At 45.4% G+C, this 11067-nt stretch overlaps 1 protein-coding gene across 7 annotated transcripts in view; it reads left to right on the plus strand.

Moving 5' to 3' along the window:
• Positions 1 to 11067, plus strand: part of MTUS1 (microtubule associated scaffold protein 1) — a 111630-nt gene that overhangs the window by 93815 nt on the left and 6748 nt on the right. For 6 of the 7 annotated variants that reach the window (XM_042870487.1, XM_042870486.1, XM_042870489.1 and 3 more), the window contains 3 exons: positions 2119 to 2185; positions 10191 to 10405; positions 10935 to 11040. In XM_042870487.1, coding sequence (XP_042726421.1) covers positions 2119 to 2185; positions 10191 to 10405; positions 10935 to 11040 — 388 coding nt within the window. Of the gene's footprint in view, positions 1 to 1440; positions 1527 to 2118; positions 2186 to 10190; positions 10406 to 10934; positions 11041 to 11067 lie in introns of those variants that run through there. The other variant, XM_042870493.1, reaches the window with a different exon arrangement.

The raw sequence follows: 11067 nt of genomic DNA on the forward strand, positions 1-11067 counted from the left end.
GAAGGGGCCTTTCAAGATCATCTACTGCCTGTTTTGTTGCAGGGCAGCTGAACACCTGCAGCTAGATCAGGATGCTCGGAGCCTGGTTCAGCCTGACTTTGAGTGTCTTCAGGGATGGGGCATCCACCACCTCTCTGGGCATCCTGTCCCCTAGGCTGGCAGCGCATGCCTGGCCTTCTCTGAGAATGTGCTTTCATGAGTGGTCATGATAAAAGTCTGCATGGATCTTCTGGTTTGGAAGACCAAATGGGCAAGTGGGAGACTGAGGGCATAGTATTCAACAGCACCAGTAAAAAGGGGAAGGGTGCAAGAGCAGCAGAATGCAAGAAATGTAATATATATATGTATATATTTATGTGTGTGTCAATTGAGCAGCTGATACTTCGTTTTATTTTAAGGTTTTGGCCTCTGGTCAGTGCTTAGTGTATTCTAATATGTGTCCTTTCCTCATCAGATTGTTTTAATTAAAAGGGATACAAAATGTTCTGTGGACCATGAGGAAGGAAGGCCTTTGGGAAGATTCACTGCAAATATTAGCATCTCCCCGGAGGCTGCTGCGTGGTCCGGCCATTAGGCTGAGGGGAAGGAAAATCAGGCTGTCCTACTAACTCAGGCAGGCTGGGAGAACCTGGGTTCGAGGATGGTTATTTTTTAGAATTAGGATAAAGAGTGAGTATGCAAACAAAGAAGTGAAGCTGGAAGGGAGTGGTAAAGAACATCCACCCTCCTCAGTGTGCACTGATTTAATAATGAATAAGGTTACTACAGAAGGAAGCTTTGGAAAATGCTTTGGTGGTTCGATTGCTGGAAAGCTCCTGCTTGGCATTGCCAGAGCTCGGCTCACTGCAGCATGCCGTCCTGGGTCTTGAGGTGGGCACGGCTGCAGGGAGCAGAGCAGTGACCCCCCTCCTCCCGACGGGACCGGGGCAGCACCGTGGGCAGCCGGTGGAGCTCCCTGCTCAGCAGGGGGCTTAGCATGGGGACGAGGAGAGGTTTCCAGCATTCCAGGTTTTTGCTCCGGTGGTGTGAAAGCGTCTCGGCGCTCGAGCCAGGGCACGGCTGCTTAAGCTCTCCAAGCGTGTCCGTGTCCAAGCGAGCGCTCAGCCCGCGGTTCTCACCGGGACGGCCGGACCGCACGGGTCGAGCAGCGGGACGCTCCCATGCGGGATGGACGGCCGCGCTGCGCCGGGCGCGTCCCGGCGGAAGGAGCGGCACAAAGCCGCGGCTCAGCCTGCGCTGCAGCTCCGCCGCCAGCCTGCCTCGGGGCGTGCGCCGGCCGCCCGGCCTCCCCCGCGCCGTCCCCGCACGCAGGGCGGCAGCGGCGCGTCCACGGGGCGCGCGCGGGCTGCCGCGGCCGAGGGGAAGGGCAGCGCTCCCCTCCCCTCCGCCGGGAAAACGCCCGGAGCCCGGGGCTCGGCTGCGCGGAGGGCAGGACTGCGGCTGGCGGCGCTCGCGGCTGCGGCTGCCCCGAGATGGGCTGCGCCAGCAGCAGGCTGTGCCTCTACCCCCAGTGCGCCGCAGCCAGGGTAACGCTGCCGGGGGGCTCCTCGCGCTGGGCTGCTTTGGGGGGCGGCGGTGTGGGGGTGGGCTTGTCTCTTTTTTCTTTTTTTCTTTTTTTTTTTTTCCCCGCCCCGGTGCAGCAGGGAGGGCAGCGGCCGCCTCTGTGTGCTACTGCGAGCCCCTCACGCACCTTGCTGGGGGCAGCCAGAGCGCTTGGCAAAGTTTGGGGGTCGTGCTTGTTGTATTTTCCTTAAGGAAGCTTCAGATATTTATCTTAGTGCATGCCTCTTTCACCGTACTCCGGTGCCCTTGTCAGCAATCGCTTGGTGTGTGCTGTAAGGTTATGTTGCTCCACCCATCATAAAATATGTAATTAATGGCTGTGAAGCAGGATCTTAATTGCAGTGTTATCCTGGAAAAAAACTGTTCTCTGTTTTAAAGTATAACTTGCTTAACAACAGGACATCTGTGTATTTGGTAACAGCAGGACTGTTATCCTAAATGATTCATAGCTTGGCTTCTTGCTCCTGCCTCTTGTTTTCCTACACAGCACATGCAAGTTATTGGAAGGTGCCCTGTTTGGATCACTTATGTTTGTCTCTGTTTTTCCTTCTGCAGAGGGAGGAAGCACTGAAGCAACACAAAGAGTTATCTCAAGAACTAGTCAACCTGCGAGGAGAACTAGGTAAGAAACTATTTTTTCAAATCTGAATGAAAACAGATCTGTAAGCAAACCAGGTCTATGGAAAGAGAGATGCCATGGCATTGTAATGGCAGGCAATGAGTTCCCTGGCTGAGTTCTGCTTGGGTGCTGCACTGCTGCATTGCTCTGCACCACTCTGCCTTTCCCTGCTCATGGAATCTGCATCTGGAGGGCAAAGCACTCCCTTCCTGAACCTGGGAGGCTGTCCCGCATTGAGCCCTCTGCCTAGATACCCACCTTGTATGCTGTTTCTAGAGATATGAAGCAGAAATCTGTAAATCTGTGAAATACACTGCACAAAATCTTTGTTTTCCGTTAGTTGCTTGTTGGTGAATAAATGTGAAACTAACAGAAAGAAATGGTATCAGGCTAATGAGATTAAATTTTTAAACTCAGCCTAGCAGAAAACTTGAAAACAACTAATATGAAATGGAGCTGTAATGTGCAAGGGTTGGTTTTGCAAACTTTGAAGCTTGGTTTGACTGCATTTAATGGCAACTTCATAGAACTGATTCAATCTTGAAGCAGGATAATCTTGTGGAGTCTAAAAAGTCATCAAATTGAAACTGATGGTGCTTGAAAATGAAGCTATCCTTTTATAGACAGCTCACCTCTGTTGTTATGGAACCCCTTTACAAAGGAAAGATCCTTGGGAAGCAGCAGTGATTTGTGTGAAGTAGTTTTAGATCATGACTGATTATTGAGAAGTTGGAAACTTGTATTTTCACATGCTTCGGAAGCTGTTTCAGCCCAACTTGTCTTGTGTGGGTAGGCCTTGTTGCATGCAGGTGTATGTTTAATTATCAGATTTTTTATTAGTGCTGATTAGCAGGGTGGGCGACTCCATCAGCAAGTCTGTTGAAAGAGCTAAAAGCCTGGCGGGTAGTGGCATGAACAGAGGAAGCCTTGCAGACCAAGCAAGTATATGAGTGTACTAAAGATACAAAACGCGTTTCAGAGATGTGTTTTCATTGCTGGAAGTTAGTGCTGAAGAGCGGAGGCTTTTCTAGAGCTTAGTGCACGATGGCATCTGTCAAGCTGCAGCCTTTAACAGTTCTGGTGGCAAAGTGTCAGGGTTGCAGTTTTGTGTCTCTTCCAGGCCAGTCCCAGTAGGAGCTGCCTGTGAGCAAGCCTTGCAGCCCTCTGCCTTTCTGTCCTTGTGTCAGCACTTGGGAAAGCTAGTGGTTGGGCTCACCTGCCTGCCCGGTGAGTGCCAGAACAACCAAAGGGGAAAGGGCTGCTGGGGGAGATGGAGGCTGTGTCCCTTGACTGCAGCATCAGCACATCTGCTACTCTGAAGTGACAAAATTAGAGTGAGAGTAGTACTGTGCAAACAGGCTCCTTGCATTGTTGGGTGACCTATGAAGTTGTGTTGCGAAGATGATGAAGACATAGATTTATTTTCTGTATGCGTGTGTGTATGTATACTCATGTATGTAACTTTCTGTGCAAATCTATTTGTTTACATTATCATGAACACTTCTTGCTCTGACAGCAGTCCTTCTGAAGTAAGCCTCTCTATCCTGTCATTGCATCTGCAGCGTTATCTTTCCTTTATCTGCCTGAGTGCTACATCCAGGTCAATTAACAAGAAAGGGAAATTCAGATTAGTGGGATAGGCCAAAATCTCACCAGCGCTAAGCCCATTTTTTAGAGTTTTGGTTGTTGGTTGTTTTCTGAAAGCTTAGTTCATTCCAGAGACCTGGGACGGGGCTCCTACTACAAGAATGCACTGTCCTGCCAAAGGGTACCCAGACAGCTTTGGACAAATCAGCCCCTCTGTGCTGCATGGCACCTACATGCAGAGCTGGCAGTAGGTGATATTGTCTAAGGCCACCACCGTGCTCTTGCAGTAGTAACACTTCTGTGCCAGCTCTGCAGAGCAGCTGAGGGCAGCCTCAGGTTTCCAAACTGTAATTTCAGAGCAGCATTTATCTTCATGCAGGGTCCTGTGTCTTAACTCCATCATGCATGTAGACTGTATCTCTTAGCATGGGATGGGAATGTATTAACTGCAGTACTGCAAAACTGGACACGTCTTCAGTTCTATCTGGCTTGAAGAAGGTTTGTTTAAAGTAGATAAATAAAAAAGCCAGCTGGCCCTCACTTGTTGACCAGCTTTGCAAAACATTCTTGCAGTGTTAGCTTTAGCTGACAGTAACCTGTTTAAATACACACCTGCTAATCAGCTTGTGTTTCCACTGTTAAATGTGTACAGCTGTACTTCAGGTTCCCATAGGCTATTTGAGGTAAGCTCTGAGAATTTTGATTGATGGTGTCAGTTAGGCACAGGCTGACATTTGAATCTTCTTTGGTTGTACAGACACTACAGGTCTCACAGAGTCCCAGGCTGACGTGTTTGTAAGGCATGTTGTTCACAGTCTGGGATTAGGCCATCTAGGAAGAGGAACCAGGTGTGTCAAGCTCCATGTAGGCTGCGTGCAGGATATTGCCAAGTTTGAGAGGAGCACAGAATCTGCTGCTGCTCACACCTTGCAGTGTTGAGTCCTTGGTTTCTGCCTTTTTGAAATTTAATTGTGTATGTTCCCAGGCTCCTTTATCTACCTTGTAAAACTGACTGGCTTGCTGTAAAATTCTGTAATTCTGTAATACACTTCCTATTCAAATACATTCTTGTCTAATGATAGCGTGCAAATGGAGCGTTAGCAGTGTGGGCTGATTGAAGCTGCATTGCTGCATTGCCCTAAGATCTCCCTTAGACAGCTGTGGTGTCCTTAAAGCAAGCATGGAGGGCATTCCCCATGCACCCTGAGGGGGGTTGGACATGATGGTGTTGGGGAAGGGCTTTTCAGAGGGGGGCAGATCCATTCACAGCCTCAGAGATTGAATGGGGGAGATTTCAATGTAACTGCTTTGGTCCTGGGAACCCGGAGCAGATCCAAATGCTGCTTGTCGCTTAAATTTCCCTGCTCATTAAGGTACAAGCTGCTATATAAATCATTTCTAGTTGCCTGTTTAATTATGTAAGTAGAAGCAGCAAGAACTGCATATTTCCACAGTGACATGAAACTGCTCCTTGCAGTGAGTTTGACTCTGGATTATTTCAGTCTGCAGCTCTGCTGGCTGCAGCCCAGGCCCGTGGTGCTGCAGGGCTGGCACAGTGGCTGCTGGCCCCTTTGAACCTGCAGCCAGGAGTCTTTTTAGTGGGCAGGAGGGATGTGCATGTATCCTGTGCAGCTACACTGGACTCCTCTGCATTGCAATTGATAAACAGCATTTTCTTCAGAAATACTTTCACATAATTTTCTGTGCTATTTTTTATTAGTAAATGACCTTTAAGGTGTGCTTTGGAAGTTGGGATATAAAGGCTATTGGTTTTTTTGTTCAGTTTCTTTACTGGCAGGTGAAGTAAATATGGTTTGGTTTCCAGGTTTGGGTAATTCTTAAAAGCATTTAACAGAAGCTAGACGTTTCCATCAGTTATAGAATCATAGAATCACCAAGGTTGGAAAAGACCTAAAAGATCACCCAGTCCAACCGTTCACCTATCACCAATAGCTCCCACTAAACCATGTCCCTCAACACAACATCCAGCCTTTCCTTGAACACCCCCAGGGTGGGTGACTCCACCACCTCCCTGGGCAGTCCATTCCAGTTATGTGGGGGGAGAAGCATTCCTTCCCATGCGTTTGCCTGCCTGCTGACACTGTGGTGGTATTCGTAGTACTGAAGGATAGGAGCTTTCTTCTCAGCAGACACCTGCGTATTTCATCTGAGCATTCAGCCTTACCCACCTCTGTGTGCCCTAAAGCGTTCTCTTGGTTTACCTGGCTCATTTCAGCTTGCCCAAAACTTGGCTTGACGCTGTGGCATGGGTAACACCCAGAGAAACTTGGTCATAAACTGAAAGCATGCTTGGGTGGAAGAATTTCCAATACTAAGAATCTGCCAAAAACGCAAATTAATTATTGTATGATTATAATAATAAACCTTTATATAGTGAAGGAAAGAAGCCTGCGTGTCTCCAGTAGAACTGCTGGTCAACAGAACATACGCACAAATATTCCTATGTGATTAATAAAGTAAGAACAATAAAATGCACTGTGATGCAGCACCATGCTAAATGCTTGGTGTTCTCTGGCAATGATCCTCATTTCACATCCCCCACACCTGTTAAAGTGCCACCAGTTTGCTGCTTCAGCAACCTCTGCTTCAGAATGTCAGACAGCCCCATGGCTTCTTGTTTCATGAAGCATGGCTGGGCCAGGGATAGTTTTATGAAGATAACTTTTGCTTCAAAGTGATTCAATTTAGGTAAGCTGTTTTATCTCCTCTGAGCTGTAGTTACGGTGGCTTTTAAGTGAGAGTAGAGTAAGTTGAGAAATGTTTTTATGTAAGTACTTGATCCATAAGGACTGAATTGATTTACTGTGATGAATTGTTAGGTAACTGGAATAAAAACAAACTAAATTTTGTAAGAAAAAGATGCTGTGCAATTGTAAAGGTTTACCCCTTGGCTGCTTTTGCTGGAAATGTGAGAGAGATTTCTTTGGGATTCTATGAAAAAGGGCAACCTCTGTGGCTGTGGTTTCTCATGCAGAAAGGTGCTGCTGGCACCCGCTTTCCACGTCCCCTAGGCTGGGGTTCAGATAGCTCACACACAGAACTGTGCAGTGACACATGTGGGATGGAAGTGGCCACTGTTCAGATCTCCGTACAGGTGTTAAGTTCACAAGCTGAAAGCAGCATTTCTGGTCACAAGGTACGCTGCTACCGAATTTCAGAAACTTCCTGTGATTGCCAGAGGTGGTGGTGGTTCTGCCCAAAAGAACCACCTTCTTATTGTGCTGTGTAATAAACAGGGGTTAGAAGCATAGAAATACGAAATAATCTTGCTCTGTGCTGTTATAATGCAGGGGTGATGGTTTGTCTTGGATCATTCACTGGGACAACCAAGTGCAGAAAAAAAACCAGAATGGATTTGCTATATTAGTAATGAAGTAAACCCTGCTTGATTTACTGACTTTTTCTTTCAAATGCTGCCAGACCATTTGCATCTCCTGTTGCTCTTTGCTCAAAGTCTGTGGTCTTATTTTGTAATGTGTGGCCTAAGGAAGATGTGGAACTGTGAAGGGAAGCGCTATAAGAAGGCAGAGGAGCGTATGAAAAACAAGCATACACTTCAGAATGTCTCTGAAGTTCATGAGAAGTTGAAATGGAGTTTTATGTGCTTCTAGAAGTGTGCAAGTTCTAGTTGCAACTTTTTTTCACAAAATTAAACACCAGGTCTGGGAGAGAAGTCTTACATTGAGTTATCAAAGTCAGTTAGAAGTTTTGCAGTATTCCCTGCTGTGCGTAAGTGGCCCAGCAAAAGGATCGATTGCCTCTTGCATGGCCTGTCCCTTTCTTAAAACAAGGCAATGTGCAGTCATAAATTGTATTACTGAGTGTGGAGATGAACAGAGCTGTGCACAATGCAGCAGACACTTGAGTCTTGAGCAAAGGGACAGACCATCGTTGTTTAGAGGGCTTCTCATAATTTCAGAACAGTTCTTCAGTTGGAGCTTTTGCTGGAACTTCACATGCAGTTCACTGCACGCTCATGGTCCTTGGGAGCCCACTGGTGGTTTTGCTCCCTGCCTGCATGGCAAGAGTGCAGCAAGAAATGCTGTCTGCAGGGCCGTGCGAAGGCCAGGACGTACCTTCAAGGTAACTTCCAACTGCCGGTGCAGACTTTAAAAGTTACTTTTTGTTTGTCTTCACAACATGAGTCTTCACATAAATCTGGATTGCAGACTGGCTGAACAAGACCTGATGTGGCTGTGCTCTTTGACAAAGGCAGGGTTTGCTGTTTGATTTTTTTCTGAAATGTTTTGCGTCATCTGAAGATCTCTATGCTGACATTTAAAGACAAGGCAAAGTGAGGCAGCAAATTCTTTTAGCTCACCAGAGGCAAAGCAGTGGCTCTGGCCTTATAAGTCAAGAGTCAGATGACTCCATTTTTAGAGGAAGTGGATCATCTGAAGCAGTTCACTACAATTACTTTAAATGAGGCATGTGAGCTGCTTGCCTTTGTGCTGCCATGACTCAGTGCTAAATGGCCAGATCCGTTCTGCGTGTTGCTGGTTGAGTGATGTTTCCTTTTGGTTCTCTCCCTGTTTCTTTGCATTACAAATAATGTCCCCTATCTATGACATTTCTTTTTCCCCAAAAGCATGAAAATGCAAAGCATGCACAGTCAGTAACTTTGTCAGTGTGATGTGAGTTTGCTCTTTTTTTTTTTTCTCTTTCCCTTCCCCAAAGGAATCTGTTTATGACTGTCATTCATAGAAAGAATTAAGATAAGGAAAGAAAAAAAGCTGTGAAATCATGAGTGAAAGTTGTGATGTGTTTGTGTTGAGCTTTTCATTGCATCATTGCCAATGGCAGGATGAACAGCTTACCTTAGTGCTGTCCTGCTCAGCAGAGCTTTCCAACAGAACACTTGCACAAAGCTGAAGCAGCTGGGTTCTTGTGGGGTTGGTTGGTTGGTTTCTAAAACAAAAAGTTGCAACAAAAAGGCACCAGTAATTCAAGCAGATACAGATGCAAAGAGATCTCCATGCAATACAGCTTTCTCCTACACTTCAAGTGCACGCACCAATTGATCGCAGTAGCGCCATGACTTTGCTGCATTCTCCTTAAAGGAGTGCAGGTACCATTCATTTATTCTCTTGCTTTTGCTGAGCTGTAGCAGAGGGCAAAACTGACACATGCCCAACTTCAAGCAGGCTGCTTTCAGGACAGCTAAAGCCGGGACTGGTTTGGGACTCAGCCCTTGAAGATCTACGATCCATGTATCTTAGTGCCCAAACAAAGCTATGATAAGAATTTCCTGTAATGCCTGTACCAAAATTCTTGAATCTTCTAATGCTTCCACAGAGTTTATGTTGTTTGGGCAGTGTGCCAAGCTGCTATGAAGTGAGTGTGCACATTAACTCTCCTGCATTTCATTTAAGATCATGTTAACGTTCTGGTTGATTTTTCTCTTAAGGAGATACTCATCTGATTAATTTTAAAATTTATTTTAAACAAAAGTGATAAATGCTGCACAGAAGTGCTCGTGCTTGAGGTCAGTGACCTCGTGCTTCTGCTAGCAGTCCTGTTTCACCTTGCTTCCAGCCCCTGTGTGCAGCTGCACGAAGGGTTTGTTCCAGTCACATTATCAGCAGAAAAGGGATTCTTTCTGTTCCAGCACCTTTGGTGGGAGGTGTAAGTGCTAAATTTCAAACTCTAAAGCACAAGTTTCTGTTTTGCCTTTTAATCAACTCAGTAAATATAGAGAGACAAACCTAAGCAGTTTCCTCTACTTACCTTTGTTAATAAAAATGTATGAGAGGCTGTAAAGTATTCTGTTGTTTGCTTCCTTAACGTGCTGCCCTGGGCCTGAGCTGCTCTCTGCCTTGCATATTTAAATCTATTTGGTGCACGCAGTTAGCAGTATGTTTCAGATTGGTGCTTCTGTATTACTCTGCTTAGGACAGTCTGTGCAGTTGCCTCAGTGCTCTGTAGTTGAGCATGGGTAGCATGCTGGATGGATGGCCTTCAGGATGTTAAGACATTCCAATTTAGCTAAGTGGTTTATACATCAGAAAGTGAAGTACTCTGACAAATAGCTCCTGAAATGGGATCAAATTAGGTGAAGTAGCAAATCCAATTAATTTTTTTATTAGAGCACTCCAGTATCTCTAGTGAGACGTTCATTCTTCTATGTCATGACAAACTGTCACATTTGTGCTTTATGTGAGCGTTCCTGATTTAACTAGATTGAATTAATTCTTAACATAAGACACAATGTGTTCAGTATTTTTGCAAAGGTCTTTTTTTGTGTCTTTGGAGGTGGCACTGGTTTCATGGATAAATGATACTTGTCTTTGTATGCCTCTGTTCCTAAGCAGGCATCCTCAGTAGCTGTAATGGGGCTGTGAACTTAGCAATCAACTTGACCAGATGACTTTTTTTTTTTTTTTAATTTTGCCATCTCCAGTAACAACTTCTGCAGCTTGTGAGAAATTGGAGAGAGACAGGAATGAACTGCAAGCTACCTATGAAGGATTCCTGCAGAAATTAAATGAGCAGCATCACAGCGATTTAGCTGAACTGGAGGAGAGGCTCAAGCAGTTTTACACCGCAGAATGTGAGAAGCTCCAAAGTATCTGCATTGAAGAAGCTGAGAAGTACAAAGCGCAGCTCCAGGAGCAGGTTTGTGGTATTTGGAGTAGGAATATTCTTCAACAGTTGTTTTCTACAAGTGAGCCCTTGAGGAATCTTTATTTATTTACTTGTTTATTTATTTTGGCTATTAATGAATGTGTTTTATCTAATGTGAAACTCTACTTGATTGCAATTACAAAAGAAAATGTTAGTATGCAAAGCTGGCCAAGCCTTAAGGTTGTGTTTTAACATGGTAGAAATTCAGCATTCTGCAAGCTTTGGTTACATCTGGAGCTCTACAAGTACTTGAAGCAGCTTGAGTTTTAAGGTTTATAAAACCACACCTGGCTTGGGAACCTGCTTTGCAGCAATTCCATGTGTGTGAGAGGCACGTACATTCTGTTGGTGTCTGTAAAATGTTCTCATCTATTAAGTGTTGTATGTGGCTTAGCTTTTCCTGTGACCATCTGTTAAGTGCTACCTAGACTTAAGCACAGCATAAAACCACCATAACAATACTTTAAGCAAGGGTTAAAATGTCACACTAAGGGGAAAAACTCATCTTGTCATATTGCAGGTGGACAACTTAAATGTCACACATGAAAACTTAAAGCTGCAACTTGAAAACAGCCACTCAGAAAAAGTAGAGGAGCTGAAAAAGAAATATGAATCCTCTTTTTCGGGCAAGTATTTTGTATTCAAGTCCATAC

The sequence above is a fragment of the Lagopus leucura genome, unplaced genomic scaffold, assembly GCF_019238085.1.
Source record: "Lagopus leucura isolate 7727_CA_CO unplaced genomic scaffold, USGS_WTPT01 Super-Scaffold_100004, whole genome shotgun sequence".
Classification (NCBI taxonomy): Eukaryota; Metazoa; Chordata; class Aves; order Galliformes; family Phasianidae; genus Lagopus; species Lagopus leucura.